At 47.5% G+C, this 24,632-nt stretch overlaps 1 protein-coding gene across 1 annotated transcript in view; it reads right to left on the bottom strand.

Moving 5' to 3' along the window:
- capn5b (calpain 5b) overlaps window positions 1-24,632 on the bottom strand; it is a gene marked incomplete at both ends in the record, with an annotated part of 111,934 nt that overhangs the window by 15,433 nt on the left and 71,869 nt on the right. The window contains 5 exons of the mRNA XM_084320297.1: window positions 161-283; window positions 1,201-1,396; window positions 8,149-8,226; window positions 21,848-22,041; window positions 23,596-23,788. Coding sequence (XP_084176423.1) covers window positions 161-283; window positions 1,201-1,396; window positions 8,149-8,226; window positions 21,848-22,041; window positions 23,596-23,788 — 784 coding nt within the window. The remainder of the gene's footprint in view (window positions 1-160; window positions 284-1,200; window positions 1,397-8,148; window positions 8,227-21,847; window positions 22,042-23,595; window positions 23,789-24,632) is intronic.

The raw sequence follows: 24,632 nt of genomic DNA, 5'->3' as shown, positions 1-24,632 counted from the left end.
AATATCTGACATCCCGAGTTAAGTGTGTTTCTCAAGGACACTTCGACACACTGCCCGGGAGGAACGGGAATCGAACCGGGAACCTCCAGATAACCAGACGACAGCTCTACCTCCTGAGCCACTGTCTCCCCCAGCGGTTTGTGTTACTCGGTATGCTTACCCGGTGAATGTCAAAGCCGATAGCTAGGTTCTCCCCTTTGCCATCTTTGGGTGTCGCTCTCTTCTCTTTCTGCTGTAAACAGATCAGAACCTCGTCCTCCACCTTATTCACGTCAAACACGTACTGGAGGGAAAGAGAGAGACACTGACCGGTCACGACTACATCACACTCCAACATTCATCACACACTCCTACTGTACGTTCATCACACACTCCTACTGTACGTTCATCACACACTCCTACTGTACGTTCATCACACACACAGCAATCTTTTCACTCACCACCAGCTTCCGATAGATCTCACCATGGGATCACGCACGCACGCACGCACACACGCACGTTTACCCATTCACTCACACACTCACACACCGATGGCGGAGGCAACCATGCAAGGTGCCAACCTGCTCATCAGGAGCAATTAGAGGTTAAGTGTCTTGCTCAAGGACACTTCGACACGCTGCCCGGGAGGAGTGGGAATCAAACAGGGAACCTCCGGATTACGAGACGACTGCTCTACCTCCTGAGCCACTGTCACCCCGAAGGTTCTTCCTTCTTCTGCTGCATTTAAAAGTATGCTCTCCAACCACTGTGTGTCGACTTGTAACTGTCTTAGCAGATTTGTTATCGTTTATTCTTATTTATTGTTTTCTTATACATTTATTTTATGTGTATGAAATGGCTATGTTTTGTTTTGTAAGCTCGTTGTTGCTGTTAATGAGGGTAAACCTCAGTTTATTAGTTGAAATAAAGGTTTGAAATGAGATTGGGACCACCGTCCATCGACTACATCCAGTCCCTACTCCCACTCTGCAGGCCTAACCGTTGCCCTAAATAGCCCCTTGACCTTGTGAGGTCTGACAAATGTCCCCACAAAGATAGGAAAACAAGAACACACACACACACACACACACGCACACACGCACACACGCACACACACACACACACACACACACACACACACACACACACACACACACACACACACACACACAAACCTCACTCACACACACACACACACACACATGGTCCCAGGCTCCACACCTGTGGGTTCTGCAGGAAGGTGGCCTTGTGGTTGATGCAGCCTCCGGCGCGGTTGCGGAGGGGGTCCAGCCGGTGGAGCCAGGAGCCCCTCATCACCTCCTCCTCCCAGGTCTTGTGGATGCTCAGGTAGGAGGTGTTGATCAGCCGACACAGGATCAAATCCGTGAAGTACTGGCAGAAGTCGTCGAAGGTCATCCTTGTAAGGGTAGAGAGAGAGAGAGTAGAAACTGTATATATGACAGTTTCACTGGAATTCTGTTGCTATAGGGAACGCGTGTAGCTTATTCCCAGCGGAAGAGTGCAAGAATGCTTCCGCATTCGTCACCGACGCCCATGTGACCGCGGCAGCGCGAGAGAGCGGCAGTGCGGAAATAGGCTGTCTATTGCCATTCTCTAAGACAAACTCTTACCTTAACCAGCTCCTTAACAGCGCCTAAACTTAACCCTTCTAACCTTAACCAACTCCGAAACAATGCCTAACCTTAACCTTAACCAACTCCGAAACAATGCCTAACCTTAACCTTAACCATGCCTAACCTTAACCGGCGAAAAAATACATGTTAAAAAAAAAAAAAAAAAAAAAAATTTAAGGGATTCGAACTTGTCACCAACAGACCGCAGGACCGCAGTGCTGCCAGGTGAGCTAAGCTTCAAATGAAAAGCACTCGGCAGCACTCCTCCGCTGGCAATAAGCAATAAGCATAGGGAACAGTTTGCACCCAAGTGTATTTCCTGTCAGTTATCAAGGAAACTATAAAAGCAGTAAGGGTCACCACGTCAGAACACCATGTGTTCTATGCTCTGCTTGGTGCCAGACTTTGATGCCAGTTCTATTGAAGCCTGTATTAACACATTGCGTGCCACGCCCCTTCCGGGAAGTGCATAGGCCATGCCACCCATTAACCCCATGTAAACGCTCACCTTGTTTGTAGAGCAAAACCTATATTTTATATTATAGCTCTGGATCTAATAACGCAGTCGATTGTCAGTGGGTTTCTTCCGGTCAACATGCAAAAAACAGATTATTTTTTCATCAATACATTCCCGTTTTATACCGTGGTAAATATGAGTATAGTTTGAGTGATTCTGAGTAATCTCAGGAAAAGACGCGAAAACAGCGTTTTATTGGAATTCACTAAACACGTTGCCATTCCTCGCTTGGATCAACAATCAATCTGAAATCAACGCTAGATTATCGGTATTATCTTTCATCATGCACACATGAAAGGGGGCTTGGAGCGGGGCGCCTATCCGTGCCGTGATGTGACCAACGGGACACAACACACACACATACCACACAGACACGCTTCGATCGTGGGAAAAGAAATATCGGATCAATGCAAGATTGGTAATATATAGTCCTTACCTTGTCTCTGATGTACTGCAAAAAGAAGAATCCAATTATCTGATCGCCATTCCAGATATCCACAGCGATCCTGTCTCCGACGTTCTCCAGCATTGCACATGAACGGGCGGGTGGCGTCAGTTGTCCAAGCCATCCCTATAAGCGCTTGTTTTGCCGGAGTGTTTAGAACCCGCCCCCACGCCACAGCTCGGCCGAAAAAACAAACCACATCGTTTCAAATGGAGTGCAATACCGGCCACAAGGAGTTAGGCGGCGGTATTGGCCGTATGCGATCTCAGACACATTCAGGACAGCATGCACAAGGTGCCTCGATATATTATGAATGGCAATAGCGAATAAAAGAAATAACAAAACAGAAACGTAGATCTACGTTTTTTGGCACTCAACGGTCGGGCCACAGAAACGTAGATCTACGTGAACGGCAGTCAATGTGTTAAGATTCAAAATATACCAGCTATCTGAGGAAATATACATCAACTAACAATATATCAAACGTTAGCTAGTTACTGTATGTCATTATGCATTCGGTAGTGTTGCAAACTATAGGGCCGATCAGCCTGTGCTTTGGCGCAGAAGGTTACAGATGTGGGAATATGTTTCACATCAGGCAACGGGAAGTATTTTGGGGGAATTAATTTCCAGCATTCTCCAATGACTTTCATGTAGTAATTTTTACTGCCAGAGGGCAACAACAACAGCTTCAAATGCTGCCACCGAGACTACTGCAGGGGGTCAGCACAGAGACAGTGCAATACTACAGACAGTTGGCCATTCCCTCTATCCCAGCATGCTTTGCGGTCGCAGCAAAATGTGTGGTTCTAGTTGTCTTATGAGATGTCAAATAGTGTTGTTATGTGTTGCAAATGTTATAATTGTGTGGTTAAGTGTCCCTTTCTATATGTTATAGTGTGTTTAAACCCAGTTACAGTTATTTTTGTGTTTTAACCAATAGGTCATAAACGAGGAGATGGCTGATCCCATTCAACTCTATGTCAGCCGAACGGAAAGTTTCCACACTTGCAACCAGTGTTGCGTTGCTGATTGGCTGACTGGTTGCACGCACGCTAATGACGGCACGTGCACGCGCGCTCCCGGGTGCGCGCGCGCTCCCGCGCATATGCATAAACGTTCCCTCGCGTAAGCACAGACTAAAGACAGTGCCTAATTGCCTCTACGAATGTTCACAAGTTTTGTGTGAATGTATGGGGGACACACCTGACGACCGGCGCTATTGATATGCAAAGTAGCCAGGTGGGGACTTAGCGAGTTGGCACATCAGTCGAGTGCAGCGCATTCCTGTGTGCACGCGCGTGCACATCTGTGCATGTGCGTGCACGCGCTTCTGCTCACAAAAGCATGGTTGCACGTCGTGCAACCCCGTCCCATGAGCAACGCATCCCTGCTTGCCACCAATGTGCGTTCACGCACTACACAGGGACGTGATGACCCTTCCTTCTTTTATAGGTTCCTTGCATTGTAACAGGAAATGTACCTGGGTCTGTCTATTTAGAATGTCCATATAAGGAGGGGAAAGCTTAGAAGGAAAGCGACTCTAGGAAAGGGGTTCCTAGACCCCTGAGATCTAGACGCACTGTTGGAAGGAGATGACAACGGTTGCTATGTATCCAACAGTGCTTTGCATCTATGAGGAAGTATTCCCTCTACATGGGACCAGGTTAGAAACAACAGGAGCACCGACACAGAAAATCTGACATCAAAATGTAAAGTCTGAGCTGGCTAGTATAGACAACAACTAGTTTGATACTATTCTGTTGGTTTTACTGGTTAAAAAGCATCCACTGTGATACTTGTGACACATGCAGCACAAACTGCCAATGTTAATCCACTTTTAAGATGATTATAATGGTCCCATGACTTTCTTTACATTGGAGAGCTTCCTCTATCACAACGCTACCTTGACTTGTCCTTCCTCTCTACTCCCAGCCCGAGATAAAAGTACTGTAGCTACGAATTAGGACATTTGATTAAAACTTTCACAGAGGAACACCCCATCTGAGAAGAGGGTTGTCATTATAATATGATTTAACCCTTGTGTGGAGTTGCGTTACACACCCAATTAATCAGATTTTAAAACAATAAAGCCATAACAATTATGTAAATACTTAACAGATGTTAACTTTATCTCGATTACAAGAACTCCAGACAGCATATAATGGTTAATATTTGCCATTTACCTCTTAGTTTTTTTGTGATCAAATGTGAATTGGATGGAATAAATCAAGCTTATCTTGAACAAATATAAAAGAAACAAGGTTTTCATCACTACAGATGCTTATTGCTTTGAACTGACCAAATTGAAAAGACAGATTTTACATAAAGTATTGCATGAAAATGATAAATAAGCTCCAATGAACACAAATACATGATGGTCTACACACCACATGAGGGACTAAATCTATACTTTATAGTATTGCTATCTGTCCATTCTCATTGTCAATTGAGACCATAAACCGTCCCTTCAAAATGGCTTAAAGAAATAATTCTTTCATCAATACGTTCTCATTTTATAGCCTCGTGAATATAAGCGTTATATGGGCTTTGGTCTAGTATATTTCCTGGAAGGCGAGATACAGGGCGCTAAGCTAATAACATTAAATCGAACATCGTTTCGGCACTACAGAAGCTGGAGCTAAAGCGCAAAATGCATATTGTCGGTATTCATGGTCCACCATGAATGCATGAAGGGGGGGGGGGGCGGGGGACGTCGTTTCTGATTATTGATTACCAATAACCGCGTTAGCCTCAGTAGCCACATTCGCTGATCGGCTGGTTGGCTAACAAAGCAAGGCCTGATCAGCGTGTAATTTATGTGAAAAAGATCTTACCGTGGGCCGGTTAGATCCCCAAAAGGATTTCCCAGTTATCGATATCTGGTAGATCGATATGTCCGTTGGCTGATGATATATTCCTTTACTGCATAGTGAATTCGGCGTCGCAAAAGGTATTCCAAGCTACAGGCTACACATATAGAATCCAGCTAACAGTAAACTCCATTGAAAGTAAAAAAAGTAGTGCACCGTTCTGCCACAGGGAACACTGCATTATCGAGACAGCGCCCCTAAGAGGATCTGGCCGGTAATGCACTTTTCAGAATTCGAAGAGTGGGGTAAATCTGCTCGGTGACATTGAGTAGGTTATTAAAATGGAATAAAAGCTAGGGGCAGTCAGGTGGCGTAACGGAGATTGCGTTCGTCACCAACCCCGGAGCGGCTGGATTCGCCTGTTCGAATCCAGCTCACAGCTCCGGGGTTGTCACCAGCTTGGCTGGCCGTTCACACTAATACAATTGGCAGTATTAGAGGGTGGGAGAAGCTGGCGGGGTGGGTCCGGGTCGTTGTAAACAGCGACTCCTACAGTTCGGTCGGGGCGCCTGCTAAGCGCGGATAGGATCTAAGTGGGATAGTGTGATCCTTCCACACGCTACGCCCTCTCAGTGAGAATCCGCGCTGCCAGGTGAAAAGAAGCGGTTGATTGGCTGGACGTGTGTCGGAGGAAGCACGTGGTAGCCTCCACTCTCCCAGACCGACTGTGGGGGGTAAGTGCGCAGCGAACAGGAAGGGGATTGGGAATTGGCATAACGACTAACATTGGGATGGGAGAAAATCGGAAAAAGGAGGGAAAAAAAATAAATAAAAAATGGAATAAAAGCCAAAACAACCTTGCCACGGACATATCCGTGGTTGGTCCTTTAACACTTTAAGTGCCGGAAACGTGTTTAGGCGTCTTTCCTAGCCATGCGCAAGTTGCCTAGGACGCCGTAACTCGTCTTTGATATCAATATTTCAAAAATCTGTGATCGGAATCATATTTCCCCTCTGCAGCCTTCACACACAGTTCTGTTCTCCTCTCAATCCTCTAGCGGTTCAAGAGCGCCATCTGGTGGCCGATCGGCAGATCGTCCAAACAGGAAGTCATGTGGATGAAGTGGTGATCACCCATATTACTTCCGGGCACTCGCTATAGGTCCCGGGACTCGAGCTCGACACAATACATAGCGATCCGTTGCCAATAACTCGATAAACAACATGATTTGGACGTATATACTATTATACAACCTGGAAATGGACCGGGTATTTTGACATCCCATAATGGAAAACTGTCTACCCCACGCTGATCGCCCAACGGCCCGAGGAGACTGGGGTGAGTTTTAGCGTGTAATATTACCTTGTTCGATACTAACTGATCTGATGAACATATGACCCACATTAGATGAATGGTATAACGCTGCCCACGGAATTATAAACGCCCCCTCGCCCATCCGGTCAACATCAGATGACGTGTAGTAACTTCCAGAAGTACGTCCAGTTGGAATTTTTTATATCGCGCTGATTGCTATCAAACTGTATTTCGTCATCAATATAATGCATTTGGGGCTATAAATCACGTTCTGGAGAAAGCTGCAGAAAGAGATGAAAACATACTTATACTTTAGACCATATTTTAGTATGAATATGTGAATGAAAACGTTTAACGTTGCTACACCATGAACAATACATATAGGACCTTGAATGGGCCCTAATAATGGCAATCTAGCAATAGAATTTAAAAAGTTATAGCCCTGCAAAGAAGGGGAACTTCTCCATGTTAAATAGAGCTGGCAACGGATGGTATATCATGAATTTAGCCTTAGGCAATCAAAGTGTTAAGCATGGCGCCGAAACACGGACATATCCGTGGTCGGGCGGGAATGTGTTAAAGCTGGGGAAGTCCCTCTTGCATTAGAGTTCCCTGGCAGGTTTGTGTGTGTGTGTGTGTGTGTGTGTGTGTGTGTGTGTGTGTGTGTGTGTGTGTGTGTGTGTGTGTGTGTGTGTGTGTGTGTGTGTGTGTGTGTGTGTGTGTGTGTGTGTGTGTGTGTGTGTGTGTGTGTGTGTGTGTGTGTGTGTGTGTGTGTGTGTGTGTGTGTGTGCGTGCGTGCGTGCGTGCGTGCGTGCGTGCGTGCGTGTGTGTGTGTGTGTGTGTGTTGCAAATGTACTTCTTGCACTTGATTGCATGTGTGAAGATACACAGGGGACGTTTTTGTTTCATTATTAGCATTGACACGAAACCTATGATTATACCCTCTCCTCAATGTTTGACTTGTAGTGAATGGAATGAAATAATAGTCAAATGTGGGCCATGTAATACATTTGTAGTGTGTAATTCCATAGTATTTATATGTTAGACTTTCTTTTAGCAACGGGACTGGGTTTCTCCATCGAGTGCTCATCCGTATCATTGGGGTACGAGTATCTTTGTGTTTGATTATAAACCGTTCATTGTGTTAGGGGGATCCCCTGCTGCCCCCCCCCCCCCCGTGGAGGGCCCCTGGGGTCACTGTATCGCCATATGGGAACCCTCGACCAAAGAGGCAAATAGAAAGGTTGGGTCTGTGAAGGAAGAAATAAAGAAATAAATGAAATGAGGAGAGGAAGGAGGGAAGGATATAGTTATGATGATGATGATGATGATGACAACTTGGACAATAGGAGATGGTAACGGCCAGGGTTGTGTGTGTGTGTGTGTGTGTGTGTGTGTGTGTGTGTGTGTGTGTGTGTGTGTGTGTGTGTGTGTGTGTGTCTCACCAGAACTCTCCGTCATCCTGCACCGTGACGCCCAGCTTCTCTCTCTCACTCTTGCTCACCTTCTTCCACTCCTCCGAGCTGCCGTACAAACACACAAGAAACAACACCATGTTAGATGTGAAGAAGGGACAGACACACACACACACACGCACACACACTGATACAGGAGATGTATTTTAGTAATGATCTTTAATTGGTTACAATAATTGCTCCTTGTAACTGAAGCAGATACAGGATGTTCAGAAGGGAGACGAGTTACACAATGGTTAAACACACACACACACACACACACACACACACACACACACACACACACACACACACACACACACGCACACACGCACACACATAGGGGCGAATTCAGAAAGGGATTGCACAGCTTTTTCTGACACTATGCCGGCGCAGATAGCTCTGAAACACAGTTATATTTCGTATTGCATCGCGTCCCGCTCTGAGCCTTACGAGATACTCCTATCTCCTGTGATACCTAATGTATCTCCCACGAACAAAAACACATGCACCCCACCTGTATGGGGCCCCGCCCCTTATGGTGGCACCGCCCATATAACCATGACCCTGGTCATGAAACACCCTTCCTCTATTTTCGTCCCAGCGTATTGGATGCGTGCACCATACGAGCTAGCGGAATGAAAAGATTAAGGAAGATTAATAATGTTGGAAGCTTACCGGAGGTTGCTGGCCCCTGGCATCTTCGACGCATGTTTTCGGCGACACGACGGGCCTGTGATGTTCCTCGTTTGATGACTGCACATCGAGGTTCAGCTGTACAAGGCTGGCTGTCGGGCCAGCTTGTACTCAGGTAGGCCCTGTGTCTTCAGGCATGGGTATTAGTGTTAGTAATGCTGGTTTGTGTTGTTAACACAACCTTGTTGTGTGTTGGCGCCAGGGGCAAGATGGTTTGGTGAACGTTCTCTGCAGGGAACGGTTTCCAAGCTGTCTTGGGCGTGCTGCTAAAACATCTAAAGCTATGCTAACATGCTATCGCTACTGCCGCATGCTATCACTACTGCTAATTGCTATGCTGTTTTAATGTCTCCGCCGTGAGATGTTGTCACTCTCCCGCCTCTTGCCCGGTTCATCAATGAAGGTCAGTCGGTAGCTGTTGTGGGGTTTTGAGTTCTATTTACCTTTTTCGGGTAAATGGGTTGACAACGGGGTAGGTCGTGGCTAGGTTCTAGCCAGGTATTACCTTGTGTTCCGGCGGGGTTTGTTGAACGGTGTTCCCATCTGGGTTGGCGTCGGGTAGTGGGGCTATGGGTCCAGCCGACATGGTAAACATGTTGCGTGTCTGTGCACAGGCAATTGTTGTCTTGGGTTCCACATTGCCTGGCGTTAGGCTGCAGTAGTATAAGGGCAGGGCCGCTTGGGAGAAATGTGAGGCCCTGTGCGTTTTTAGACGCGAGGCCCCCCATCTCCTGGGGCGGCCCTGTGTAGGGGGCTATTGTTTCATTTTGTCACTCTGCTATGAGAAGGTCTGTCTTGCTACAGCTTTCTCTCCTCTCAAACCATTCATACTGACGGTCAATCGGTATACTGGGGGAGTAGTGCGGGGGGGGGGCTTTGTTTACCTTTTTTGGTAAATGGGCTAAACTAGGGCTGGTGTTCTGTTGTGAATATTTTGAATGAAGACGGGTCTGGTCCGTCTCCCCTTAAACTTTGTGTGTATGGGTTTGCTCATTCTACAGTTTTTGTGGTTTAGCTCTTTTATTCATTTAACCTTTTCATGGTCCACACCACAGTGGAGGGTGCTGTTTGCAATCACCACTGGTGCTCCATGTTAACGTCAGTCCTTTGTTTTTGATATATTGAAACAATGCCCCGCCCGGCCGACACCATGGGTCGGCCTGGCGAGTGGCTGGTGGGCTGTTAAGGCTTGTACCGCCACGGTATGGAATTGGCAACGATTAGAACTGTGTTCGAATTGGTGTTTTTTCAATTAAAGAAATGGTGTCTGGTGGAGGGGCCTTGAGGGCCGGCCGACGTCGACACATCGCGCAAGGTTGTTGACGTTATTAGCTTTGACCCAGCCGCAAGCTATAACCGCTCAGGGTTCCCCTCTCCGCAGGGGATTTTGGTCTTCTGCTGGAGCGCGGGCGGTATTGTCCTAGGCCCTACACCGCCTCACACCGCGCAGCCAGAAGAAGAGAGAGCACGGCCTCGTCAGCGGCGATGACGGGGCCCTCGACAGGCGGCCATGTTTCCCCCGCCAGTGGTGCCCTGGTTGGAGAATCGACAGGGTATCGCGAGGCCGACAGTCTTGGCGGCCGAGGGATCGGCCATTTTGGGTGATTTCGGTGTTGGTAAACCACTCCGTCGTCATTTTGCCGCGAGCAGCCCGCTCCCCGCTCAGTCCGCTTTCTGTTACCCTCAGAAGCGGGGCTCTGGGTGTGTTCCTTTGGCTGCGGGCCGCGAACCTTCTTGAAGCGTATGCGGCCCCATTCTTCGCTTCTCATGGAGACAGGGGCTGACACCCAGTTGATGGCTGAGCCTGGGTCTGTCCGTGAGAATGTTGTGCTGTCAAGCGGCTCCCACACCTTGAACTGTGTTGGTTGAGCCTGGTGTTACGTCTGTCAACTTAAGTGTTGTCAGCAGGGGGGCTCGAAACCTTTTGAGGCACACAGTGCGGGCTTCCCCGGCCTCGCCTTCGCCAGGCCAGGTATCATGTTGGTGCTCCCACTCCTGGAATATTGGCAAGTGGTCGCAGCTCACATGGTTTGGGGTGGTAGTGATATCACTGCAGGGCTACGGTGTGTAGGAACCCATGGGGGCCTTACACCTTGCATGTCCGGCTGCAGAACAACTCCTTCAGCATGTTCTGGAGGGGTGTTCAGTGGGGGGGCTTTTTTGATCGGAAGCCCCCCGTATCAGACAGGCCCTTTTCTGTCGGGGTTCCCCCTTGGGTGCGATTGCCTCGTGGGTGGTGTCAGGGTCAGGTGTTCCGACACGGAACGCGCTCCTCGCACGATTCCAGGGTTGTCTTCGCACAGCGGGGGGGACCGGGCCAACTATCTACAGTTCCTGGCGGACCTGCGCCACGTGACGGCGGGTGCGTTGGGAGTGTCGTCACATATGACTACGGCAGTACCATATGTCGAGGTAGATGGAGAGAATGGTGAGGCGGGGACTTGTGTTTACACAACCCCACCCGTTTTCAGGTTTGGTACAGACCCTGTTGTCGGGGTCTCCAGCAGGGACAGCTCTGGTCGACGAGATCCAATCTCTGTGGACGAAGCAAGCCATCGTCGTGGCGTTCTCCTCCCGGTGTTCTCTGCCCGAGAAGTCGGGAGGGAGGGGTGTAAGACCCAGGCTGGACCTGTCCCATGGGAAGGTTCAGCATTTTTTGGATCGTCTCCTACCTGTTGAACACTGTCAGGTGGGGGTCTGGTTCTCCTCCATAGACCTGTAGGATGCGTATGCGCATCCCCGATCTTCCATCCTAGGGCTTACCTACGCTTCCTTTGCAGGGTTAGCGTATGAGTACCAGAGGCTGCCGTTCGGTTTTCTCTGGCTCCCCGCATCTTCACCAAGTGCGTGGAGGCCGCACTGGGGCCTCTGCGTCATCCGGGGTTACGGAGTGTTCTGCCCTGATGACGTTCTGGTCCTTCGCGGTCAAGGTGGATCGTCAGGTCTCGTACCAGGCAGGTCTCTACCAGCCTGGGGTTGCTGTAGACTGGATGTAGAGTATTCCTCTTCCCAGTCAACGGTTGGAGGGCTATGGGCATCCATCTCAGAGCGTGTTGTCAACACGCTCGGGAGGTTCCGTCCTAGGACGGTTACGGCGCTGTCTCACGTCGCGTTTTCACCGACGCCTCCCTCGCTGGTGATGCGTCGGGCCAACGCAGTAGGGGGCAGCTGGCAAACCATGCTGCCCGGTCTGCGCTACGTTCAATGTGTTGGTGTTGAAAGCGGTCCTTCTGGTCCACAAATGGTGTTGATCAGGACGGACGATACGACGTCAGTGTCGTGTATCGACAGACAGGGAGGAGTACGCTCCCCCTGTCTGCACCAGGCGGCGGGCGGCTGGCTATGGGCGTCCTCCATCTGCGCGGCCTAAGGGCTCCCCACATCCCCGGCAGGGAGAATGTGGGTGCAGGTGTACTGTCGCGGGGCGGCCCTCATCCTGACGGGTGAGGATTGCGTCTGGACATGGCCAGGCAGGTCTGGGACCGATGCCGTGCCGCCAGGGATTCTTCCCCATACATCTGTTAGGTCAGTTGTTGGGACGGGTACGTTGAGGGGCGCAGGTTCTTGATCCTGATGGTGTTACCATCTGGAATGCGCATGCTCCCTCCACTGTCGCGCTTACGCGGGCAGATGACGTATGTTCCAAGTGTGGTGTAAGGCGGGGGGCCAGGACTCAGTCTCCTGCCCCCTGGTTGCTGTCCTTAGTTACCTCCAGTCTCTCCTTGATAGACTGTCGGCTTCGACGGTGAGGGTATATGCAGCAGCTATATCCTCCTATCATGAGGGGTTTGAGGGGATGTCTTGTTCAGCCACCCTCTTGTGAAGCGTTTCCTGCTTGGCGCTCGACGCGTTAAGCCGGTGCAACGCTCCTTGGCTCCGACTTGGGGTCTTCAATTGGTCCTCGGTCGGTTGTCCTTGGCCCCGTTTGAGCCGCTCGAGCGGGCGCCGTTGGGACGGCTGTCCTTCAGGACCGCGTTCCTTCTGGCTGTCACTTCCGCTAAACGCGTAGGTGAGCTCTGTGCTCTCTCGGTACATCCAGAGTGCCTGTCTTTTCGGACCGATTGCGGTGTCACTCTGCGACCTAATCCTGCTTTCGTGCCTAAGAATATCCGGAGTTCCTTCCGCTCCCGGGATATTGTGGTTCAGGCGTTTCGTCCTCCTCCTCACACTGGTGAGTTAGATGCGGGCCTTCACCTGTCATGTCCAGTCCGTGCTTGGGGATTTACCTCAGCCGTACTCAGGGTTTCAGGGTTACCGACCAGCTTTTTGTCTGTTACGGTGGGACTCGTGCTGGTAAGGCACTGTCGGAGCAGCGCCTGTCCCATTGGTTGTGCGAGGGTGTTACCCTCTGCTACACGCTGGCTGGGCAGGATCCCCCTGGGGGCGTCAGGGCGCACTCCACTCGTGGGGTGGCTGCCTCTGCCGCTCTCCTGGGTGGGGCCTCGGTGGAGGCCATCTGTGCTGCAGCTTCATGGTCCTCCCCGGGCTCCTTTGTAAGGTTTTTCCTCATGGACATGACCGGGGGTTCTGTCTCCCAGGCGGTTCTGGGGTCTGTGGCCTTTCCTGCTTCCCGTCCTTTGGTCGGGTAGCAGGAGTGTATGGGTATGGGCCGCAGTGTGTTGAGTCACACGTGGTTCCGCCTGTACGGTGTGTTCAAGGGGTTCTGGCTCCCTCTTGTTCGCATTCAGGTGGAGTTGACTGCGCCCCCCCTTCGTTAGGAAGGATGGGGTGACAGGGCTCCCCACACCCCTTGATGTGGGCTTACGGGTCCTCAGGGGGTACATCTGTCGGGTCTCGCGCCCGCTCTTCCCCATTATCTCGTAAGGCTCAGAGCGGGACGCGATGCAATACGAAATATAACGATAGGTTATGTAGATAACCTAGTTATATTAGTATTGGCTAAGCGTCCCGCTCTGCGCGCCCTGAGTTCCCTCTTGAGGGATCTTTTCCTGGGACGGGTTTTGGCGAGGAAGGGTGTTTCATGACCAGGGTCATGGTTATATGGGCGGTGCCACCATAAGGGGCGGGGCCCCATACAGGTGGGGTGCATGTGTTTTTGTTCGTGGGAGATACATTAGGTATCACAGGAGATAGGAGTATCTCGTAAGGCTCAGAGCGGGACGCTTAGCCAATACTAATATAACTAGGTTATCTACATAACCTATCGTTTGCTATTCACAAAGGAAGTGCAACAGGGGTGAAATGAGGTGGTAACTGCGTTGCCCCTCAGCTTTGCGTCTTGGTGCATCGGTGCTACAGTATTTGTGGGGATTTAAATGATGTAATATGGGCGGAATATGTTCCCCTTTCTATGCAAATGAGCCTTGTCAAAAAAAACAGTCCCGATTCAAAGGCCGGCGCTAATTGCCACACGCAGTTAAAGCAACGCTCTTTACGTCTTCAACGATCTGGTGGTAACTAAGCGCATCTATAAAGGGGCGTAATTGCCAGCGTCACAGGTGATCATGGCAGCAGTAATTGTTGCCAGGCGTGTCCCTGTGAAAGAATATTTCTAAGGAGAATATCCCTTTTTGATTTAAGCGAGACCGAAATCACACAGGTTGCCAGCTCAAGCTATTCTTAATCTACTCGATGAAATCAAGGATGATATTGAGCCAGCCACCCAGAAATCCCATGCAATCTTATTTATTATTTAAATACTGTTATGTAAGATGAATAGATCTGTAGGCCTGGGCAATTTTTTTTATTATAAATTCAACCTGCTTTATTGTAATTATACAACGTGATAAAACTGACTCGATCTGCTTCGTGCTGCGTAGGGGCTCGCAGCTCGATAACCATTTATAGGTAGTTTGTGTTTTAATAAAATCATGTTATTCATCAGTAGGCTATTATGAGCAAACGAAATTCGAAAGATTGGATTAGAGATTAACTCATTCAACGCCAGTCACGAGTATAGTCGGGTTTTAATCGTTATTTATTTTATTAGCGATATCCATTAATTTTCATCGATCCAACCTGATGTTATCGTTGGGAATGGGTCTGAGCTCGCAAAAGGGCAAATACCGCCGCCTATCGTCTCCCGGATGGTATTGCACATCATTGGATTGGATTGGCTGGGACTGTGCATCAAAAAGAAAAGTCCGGTCCGGGTTTTGTTTCTCAGGCATGCAGTATCGTTGTACCACGTTGACTGGGGGGACTGGGAACAGCGTGGATTATGTGTTTTGGACTATAACGTTGGATCAATGGACGCAACCGATATTTGGAATGGCGATCAGGAATTGGATTAATCTTCTTGCAGAACATCTGATGTGAGGTAAGGACTCTATGTTACCAGTTTTGGGTTAATAAGATGTTTTTTTCATAGTGATCACAACGTGTCTGTGTGTGTGTGTGTGTGTGCGTGCCGTTGGCGCTGAGCAAGGCACGGATAAGCGATTTTTCAGCCCGCTTTTGTATCGTGCATAAGGACACATATACTATCGATGATCTAGCGTTTATTTGAAAACGATTCATAAATCAGGCGGAAAATGACAACGTGTTTTGTGTATTCCACTAAAGGGCTATTATCGCGTCTTTCTCTGGAATTACTAGAAATCTCCAAAACTATACTCGTCTTCAAAACGGTATAAAACGGAAATGTACCGATGAAAAAACAATCCGTCTCGTACATGTTGACTGCAAGCAAGTCATTGATAAGCGACGGGTGTATTAGACCCATAGTCATAATTTAAGATATATTTTAAGCACTCGCAAATTTCCCCGTCCTCCCATTGATTAAAGCGGTGGCGTGGTAACCCTAATTTGTTCATATGGGCGTGGCGGTCAATGAGTTAAAGATTTTGATTAATTATATCAAGCAGATAACTGAGAAATTCGGCACTACTGATGAATGAAGTTATTTCAGAACACTGCCTATTGAATAACATGACAAATGAGTGCTTGAAAAAGGCAATGAGTGCTTGAGAGGTTATTTACCTAACAAAAAAATGCTTAAAATACTTGCATGAATAGAACAATTAGATTGGACATTTGATTATTAATGTCATCATGCAGCACAAGCATAATACAACGAAAATAAGTTTGACCCATTATTATTTATTTATCCCAAATGAACATTCTGACGGCCGGTCTGTAGGCAGTCAGCCCGTGCACATCGCAATACATTAACTATTATAATCACATTTAACATTTTAAGCATTTTATGAGCAAACGTAATTTGTTAGATTGGACATTTGAAAACTGTCTCGAATGGCCAAAACATGTCTGGAGATTATAGCTTGCTAACGTTACCAATTAATTTTTTTTATTTATTTTTTTACCAGTTAATCTGAAAGGCGTGCTGATCAGCAGTAATGCAACATCATGATTGTCGATTGATTAGTTTATGTAGGCTATATTAAGCAGCACATATAAATGATGAACTAACTTAGTTAATTAATAACTAACATAAATAGCATAGTAATAATACGTAGGTCATTGATCAATGAATGTATTGATAAATTAATTTATATTACAAATGATACACCAGTAGAAGTCATGTTATTTCCTCATTGTGAACTTGCTGCGCGATTGTCGCTAGAAAGTCTCCTGCTGTGTGGGTTCTCTCATTCATAACAATGGAAGTGATAACATTCTATCGGTCGCCTGGCAAGAACCGCCCGGATTTAAGAGCTTCCCTCTCCCTTATTTCGGGTTTATTTCCCCCCCCTTCCTGATATCTGCCAACAGCGCTGCAAGGTGCAAACTGCTCTGCGAGCCAACTGCGCTGGAGCAAATCAGGAGCAAATTGCACACCTATGGGCGTATTTGCACTAGTATATCATCCGCGCAATATCCTTAAGGCCAAATTATACTTACCGCGTCCGCGGGTGCACGTTGGTATGCGTGACGTCTTTGTGAATTCGCCCCATAGTGTAGACTAGAGTGGCCACAAGTTCCAACTACCCCGATGTGAGATGTAGGCTAGAGATTTTGAGGGAACATTGGACCGTCTCTTACAAGCTGAAGGTTGTTGAAAATACTGGTTTTCAGAGTCAGCCACTATGGTTCCTGGGGTCCAGGTAGGGTTGATATCAACCAATCAACGAATGAATAAATACAGAGTGGGGCTCCTTTGCGTAAAGGTAGCTGTTTGGCAGCATTACAGATTCTACCATTAACTGTCGTTAAGGCGAGTCGGGATCTCAGTTCAATGTCTCATCCACAGGAATAAGTCAAGAGTCCTTTGTTGAAGAAAAGAGGCCACATAAAGTACTATCTTCAAAACACAACGGTTTAAAAAGCTGTCATTGTTATAGCTGTGTGTTTTACTATTATAAATCATAGCTGTGTGTGAAAATACCCCTGATAGGTTAACAGGTTGCAGGCTGTGCTCGGAGGGTAAGCTGTACAGATACAGTGTTAGCACTGTGTTTTTACACCTCTCTGTTTATGATTCCCTGACACGCCTGACCATTTCTATCGAGCCGCGGATAAATTATTCAGAATGCTGAAAGAAGAGCGAGAGAGAGAGAGAGAGAGAGAGAGAGAGAGAGAGAGAGAGAGAGAGAGAGAGAGAGAGAGAGAGAGAGAGAGAGAGAGAGAGAGAGAAAAAAACTCACTTCTCTTTTAAAAACATCTCTCTGTTTTGTGCCTCCTCAATAATTCAGGCTCCATTATGCGAGCCCCATACCACCTGGTAACTAACAATAGAGCCAAGAGAGGGAGCCTAAAGAGAGGGAGCTTAAAGAGATGGAGCCTAAAGAGAGGGAGCTTAAAGAGATGGAGCCTAAAGAGAGGGAGCCTAAAGAGAGGGAGCCTAAAGAGAGGGAGCTTAAAGAGATGGAGCCTAAAGAGAGGGAGCCTAAAGAGAGGGAGCCTAAAGAGAGGGAGCCTAAAGAGAGGGAGTCTAAAGAGAGGGAGCCTAAAGAGAGGGAGCTTAAAGAGATGGAGCCTAAAGAGAGGGAGCCTAAAGAGAGGGAGCCTAAAGAGAGGGAGCTTAAAGAGAGGGAGCCTAAAGAGAGGGAGCCTAAAGAGAGGGAGCCTAAAGAGAGGGAGCCTAAAGAGAGGGAGCCTAAAGAGAGGGAGCCTAAAGAGAGGGAGCCTAAAGAGAGGGAGCTTAAAGAGAGGGAGCCTAAAGAGAGGGAGCCTAAAGAGAGGGAGCCTAAAGAGAGGGAGCCTAAAGAGAGGGAGCTTAAAGAGATGGAGCCTAAAGAGAGGGAGCCTAAAGAGAGGGAGCCTAAAGAGAGGGAGCTTAAAGAGATGGAGCCTAAAGAGAGGGAGCCTAAAGAGAGGGAGCCTAAAGAGAGGGAGCCTAAAGAGAGGGAGTCTAAAGAGAGGGAGCCTAAAGAGAGGGAGCTTAAAGAGATGGAGCCTAAAGAGAGGGAGCCTAAAGAGAGGGAGCCTAAAGAGAGGGAGCTTAAAGAGAGGGAGCCTAAAGAGAGGGAGCCTAAAGAGAGGGAGCCTAAAGAGAGGGAGCCTAAAGAGAGGGAGCCTAAAGAGAGGGAGCCTAAAGAGAGGGAGCCTAAAGAGAGGGAGCTTAAAGAGAGGGAGCCTAAAGAGAGGGAGCCTAAAGAGAGGGAGCCTAAAGCGAGGGAGCCTAAAGAGAGGGAGCTTAAAGAGAGGGAGCCTAAAGAGAGGGGGCTTAAAGAGAGGGGGCTTAAAGAGAGGGGGCTTAAAGAGAGGGAGCCTAAAGAGAGGGAGCCTAAAGCGAGGGAGCCTAAAGAGAGGGAGCCTAAAGAGAGGGAGCTTAAAGAGAGTGAGCCTAAAGAGAGGGGGCTTAAAGAGAGGGGGCTTAAAGAGAGGGGGCTTAAAGAGAGGGAGCTTAAAGAGAGTGAGCCTAAAGAGAGGGGGCTTAAAGAGAGGGGGCTTAAAGAGAGGGGGCTTAAAGAGAGGGAGCCTAAAGAGAGGGGGCTTAAAGAGAGGGAGCTTAAAGAGAGGGAGCCTAAAGAGAGGGAGCCTAAAGAGAGGGAGCTTAAAGAGAGGGAGCCTAAACAGAGGGAGCCTTCATTTCCAACCTCATCCCTTCTCCTCCAGGGATTTTGGGAGGGAGGTATTAGAAGAAGATATACTCCATTCCACGGAGAGAACACGCCTCTCCCCACCTGATAAAAGAACCTCCTGCGATGACTCCTCATTTAATTTCACCCAGACGCCTTGATAGGAGCCTCAATCAGACACAGCTGGGAAAAAATGTTGGCGCCGCGGGGAGCGAGAGTTTAAATGGTTCTCAGGATGGCTTCTTCTGAATAAACTGTTCCCTATCTAGTGTGTGTGTGTCTCTCTCTCTCTCTCTCTCTCTCACTCTCTCACTCTCTCTCTCTCTCTCCCCCCTCTCTCTGACAGGGAGGAGGTGTTGGCTGTACTGTAAGTGCTGAAATGACTATTGTTGGAATGGAAAACAGTGAGTGAAAGTGACAACATCATTCATTATGGACCTTTTCAAACTTGAGAATATAAATATTCTAAATGGGCCCAAGTTTATTTCCTACTGCAGTGTTTCAATAGCTGACAGGACATTAACTTGGCCCCAAGATGTTCCCAATCGAATTCCACTGAAAAGGCCTGTAGACTGTTTGGATGCTGGGACGGTTTTAGCCTGCTGTAATGGGGCACGCTGGGCAGAAATAATAGGTGGGCAACATGGGCGCACACAGACACATTTTTTGGGTGTGTTTTGCTGTGCTGTCTGGCACTTTACCTCTTAACACTTTCAGAGCCCTTGCTTAACCTTGATTTACCGGTTGAATGCCCACCATCCACTTCAATGTTAGCGTTAAAAACGGATAATCTATGTTTTAAATTATGGCTATGTGTCTAATCTGCCCGACTCGTTTTCCAGTCAACATTGTCGAAGCGGATTGTTTTTTTATCGGTTCATTTTCATGTTATAGCATTTTGAAAAGCCCTCGTTTTCAAGGAAAATATAAAGATTCCATGATAAAAGACGTTTACTGGAATATTCTAGAATACACAAAAACGTTGAAATCTTTCTGCCTATTTATGAATAGTTTTCAAATAAACTCTAGATTATCGATAGTATATGTGTACGTATGCACGCTAGAGACGCAAGCTGAAAATCGATTATCTTAGTTCCTCATCAGCGATCGCGCACACACACACACACACACATAGGGCAAACGCTGAGATCTCAGCGAATACAACTCTGATTATCCCAAGACTGGTAAAATAGATTCCTTACCTCAGATCAGATGTTCTCCAAAAAGATCATTCCAATTCCTGATCGCCATTCCAAATATCGATCACGCTTATTGATTGAGTATTGGCTACTGTGAATATATATTCCAGGCTGATTCCCGTCCCGCGATGACTTCCATGTTGAGCAGACAGCTTGCCAGCTCAAGGAGCCAGCTAGCTCCGCCTCTACATATCGACTGATCCCAGTCAAAGCGACTGACCTGCAGTTACACAGGGATAGACGATAGGGGGCGCTTTTTTCCATTCTGAGCTGCTGGAGGAGCTGCTGTACCAACGGGAGACTCGGTTGATGAAATATGAAATCAGATCGCTAATAAACAAATAAAACGATATTTGTCATCGTGGGCACTCAGTGGGGGGCCTAATAAAACGAGTTATGTCGTCCGTGGCACTGAAAGTGTTAATCAGCATCTCTCTCTCTCTCTCTCCCGCTCTCTCTCTCCCTCTCTTTATTTTTTTTCAATGTACTGTAACTACAGTATATATATGTATATATATATACACACACAGTATATATACAGTATCAAGCCTATACTAAAACTTCAATATACTGTAACTATATATATACACACACACACACACACACGCACACGCACACACAGTATATAATTTATATATATATCAAGCATATACTAAAACTTCAATATACTACTATATATACTACTACTATATATACTACTATATATATATATTAGTGCTGTCAGGCGATAAAAAAAATGTATCTAATTAATTACAGGATTAATCTCTAATTAATCGCATTTTTATCGCATTACCATTTTAGGCCTGATATTTTATATTCTATAATCATATTTCAAATTGCATGTGTCCGGATGGCAGAATTCAGTACTGTATCTACAAAACCTTTTGTTTAATCATCTTCCCTTTATTCATTTGCTTAGATTTTTCAGGTCTGGTAAATTTTAGCATGGTGTTATTCACAGTCAAAAAAAATTATTAAAGAATTTAATTGATATTCTCATTTGGTTCATTGCAATTTACTCAAGCCTAGTAACAGACACAGTATTTCTGACACTGGGAATACATTCCCTGAGATCCATAGATGTCCCTAGAATCAGATACCAAGGACATGCAAATGGACCATTTAAAAAAAAAAGTTTGTAAATGTTTATTCTACGTTCTTATGGAATGAATGAGATTAAAGAAAATAAAAATGTAAAAGAATTATAAAAAAAAATTATTAAAAATTAAAATTAATTAATTGAGTTAATTTTCATAACGCGATAATTTGCTGTGTAATTAATTAATCTAATTAACGCGATAAACTGACAGCCCTAATATATATATATATGTCATACACCAAACGTGGGCAAGATGCACGTTTGGTTGGACTGAGTCCACCCCTGCCCATAGCTAAAGACGGCCTCGGGTGAGTGTATGGTTGAAGAGGGTCCCTGCTCGTTCAGTCAGCTTTGTTGAAACCTTTTTCATTTACATGTTAACAGATCATGTACAGACTTTCTTTAAAAGTGCTTTTTCTGCCAAAGTGAAGATTTGTCACATTTTCTGGAACAAAGATACACAGCATCGTAAATGTAAACTAAGCAAAACTTGGCAGAGGGGTGTATACTGTACCATTGTTACTAAGAGGGTGACATATCGTTTTAACAACCGTAACTTTATTTTGCCAGTATATTTTTAAGTGGTGACGCTCTATGAAGGGTCGTATATCCGTTAGGTACTGAGCGAGCGAGTGAGTGAGTGAGTGAATGAGGGGCATGGCCATGGATCCATGAGACTGCAAAATAAAAAACATGTCTCTCGTGATCTGCAGTAGCACCTTTCAGCCTGCAGGGGCAGTGTTGTGTTTTACCTGTCACTCCAGGGCCCGCTCCATTCCTTCTCTCCCCAGGGGTTCCTCATCCGGATCATCTGCAGTTTCTCTGACTTGAAGAAGGCCAGCAGCCCGTGGCCCAGGCGCACCTTCCGCACGTCCGTCACCGCGTAGGCGTGGCCTTTCACCAGGCCGCAGTCCAGCCGCGCCTCCATGTCCTCCACTGTTGTCGCCTGGGAAAACAGCAATAATGGACTGATATTACTATTGGTTGTAATTGACTATTGAAGTACTATTTACATGCCTGATATAGTTTCATAACTAGAATATTTCAAGCATCAGGTCTAGAGACAGACAGACAGACAGACAGACAGACAGACAGACAGACAGACAGACAGACAGACAGACAGACAGACAGACAGACAGACAGACAGACAGACAGACAGACAGACAGACAGACAGACAGACAGACAGACAGACTGTGTCTGTGTGCCTGTGAGGACAGGGCAGACGTGCCTATGAGGACAGGGCAGACGTGCCTATGAGGACAGGGCAGACGTGCCTGTGAGGACAGGGCAGACGTGCCTGTGAGGACAGGGCAGACGTGCCTGTGAGGACAGGGCAGACGTGCCTGTGAGGACAGGGCAGACGTACCTCTGAGGACAGGGCAGACGTGCCTGTGAGGACAGGGCAGACGTGCCTCTGAGGACAGGGCAGACGTGCCTGTGAGGACAGGGCAGACGTGCCTCTGAGGACAGGGCAGACGTGCCTGTGAGGACAGGGCAGACGTGCCTCTGAGGACAGGGCAGACGTGCCTGTGAGGAACAGGGCAGACGTGCCTGTGAGGACAGGGCAGACGTGCCTGTGAGGACAGGGCAGACGTGCCTGTGAGGACAGGGCAGACGTGCCTGTGAGGACAGGGCAGACGTTGATGGAATACTGTGGAGAAGGGCCAAGCCGCCAGGGAGGGATAATGTCTGCAGGTCAGGTCAGTCTCTCAGGGCCTCGTCTCGGCGTGTTTGTTTAGGCTGCTCGGCATGTAGCCCGCGCTCTCGTCCACTCGCTGGAGAAGTGGGTCCTCCGGGGGACAGAAACTCATGCATATAAAGGAGCCACACGGCTGCTGCTGCTGCTGCGAGCTACACTTTGACGGGAGCTCCACACACGCCGAGGGACTGTAAATGAGCTGGCGCCGGCGTCTCTCTCTGGGAAGCGATCGACAGGAGACGGGGAGACGACCCAAGCGTGGGACTTGCTCACCGCCGCCGGAGCGATGGATTCCTTGCGATGATTCGTTCATTTCAGTTCATACGTGTGTACTGTAGCTGCTGTGAATCTCATAGTGAGGTTGTTAAAGGCCTGATCCGCGCTCACGGTATATGTCTCACCCCTGTCGGAAAACATCTGCCCCCACTGATGCCTTTAGTTTGCGTACAGATTAAATCCGTTCGGCGTGGAGGTCTTTCTGCACTCTGAGCCTTTGATCGAGGAGCTGGAGCTGATAGCGGAGCTGTATGTGATAGTTAAACAAGTTGTCAAGTGACTGTGGCTTTAAAAGGTTTGTATAATGTAAAATAAAAAGTAAAATAGACCTATATTTTGAGTTATGATGGATTAAGAATGTTCTAACATTCAAACTCTACAAGAACATAATGTGAATAACATCCAACTCTGGATTGTATTTTTTAAGATTTTTCATTTTTTTTTACTGACTGCTTATTATTAAACTAAAGTGTTACCCCTCTTCTCTGGTCGCTGTGTTTCTATGGAGAATGGTCTGTATTCACCCTGATGGAGCAGCTGATGAGCCCGTCTCGGTTGTGCACCTTGAGGACCCTCTCAAACAGCTGGTTGCGGGCCACCTCGTCCGTGGCCATCTGGCCCTCCAGCAGGTCCACGGGCTCCGACACGCCCCCCGTGAAGTCCACCAGCGCGTCAGCCGTGTTGCCCCCGTCCAGCGCCTCGTAGCTGCCGTACACCCTGCGGAGAGAGGAGGCACTGATCTGACGTTCTCAAACTTTTTTTATACCACAACCCCATTTTATTTAGGATTTGTTTTTGGCGACCCCACACTTAAATGTATCGTGGAATTGCAACGTGGAATTAAATAATATCAAAATAAAAGCACACATTGTTGAACTTGATCATGTATATTTATTAGAACATTTTATTACAGCACTATGTTATGAATACACATTTATAAAATGAGACATATTTTAGCTAAAATATGTTGCCAGAACATAATTATTTTTTTTATAAACACTTTGGGTTGCGACCCATAGTTTGAGAACCGCTGGTCTATACCTATCTGACGTCCATGTTCCATAACATCGCCTATCTGACGTCCATGTTCCATAACATCGCCTATCTGACGTCCATGTTCCATAACATCGCCTATCTGACGTCCATGTTCCATAACCCCCCCCCTATCTGACGTCCATGTTCCATAACCCCCCCCCTATCTGACGTCCATGTTCCATAACATCGCCTATCTGACGTCCATGTTCCATAACATCGCCTATCTGACGTCCATGTTCCATAACCCCCCCCCTATCTGACGTCCATGTTCCATAACCCCCCCCCTATCTGACGTCCATGTTCCATAACCCCCCCCCTATCTAACGTCCATGTTCCATAACACCCCCCCTATCTGATGTCCATGTTCCATAACCCCCCCCCTATCTGACGTCCATGTTCCATAACACCCCCCCTATCTGACGTCCATGTTCCATAACCCCCCCCCTATCTGACGTCCATGTTCCATAACCCCCCCCCTATCTGATGTCCATGTTCCATAACACCCCCCCTATCTGACGTCCATGTT

This window comes from Notolepis coatsorum (genome assembly GCF_963971535.1).
Source record: "Notolepis coatsorum genome assembly, chromosome: 8".
NCBI lineage: Eukaryota > Metazoa > Chordata > Actinopteri > Aulopiformes > Paralepididae > Notolepis > Notolepis coatsorum.
This window is presented reverse-complemented; position numbering and strand designations above follow the sequence as displayed.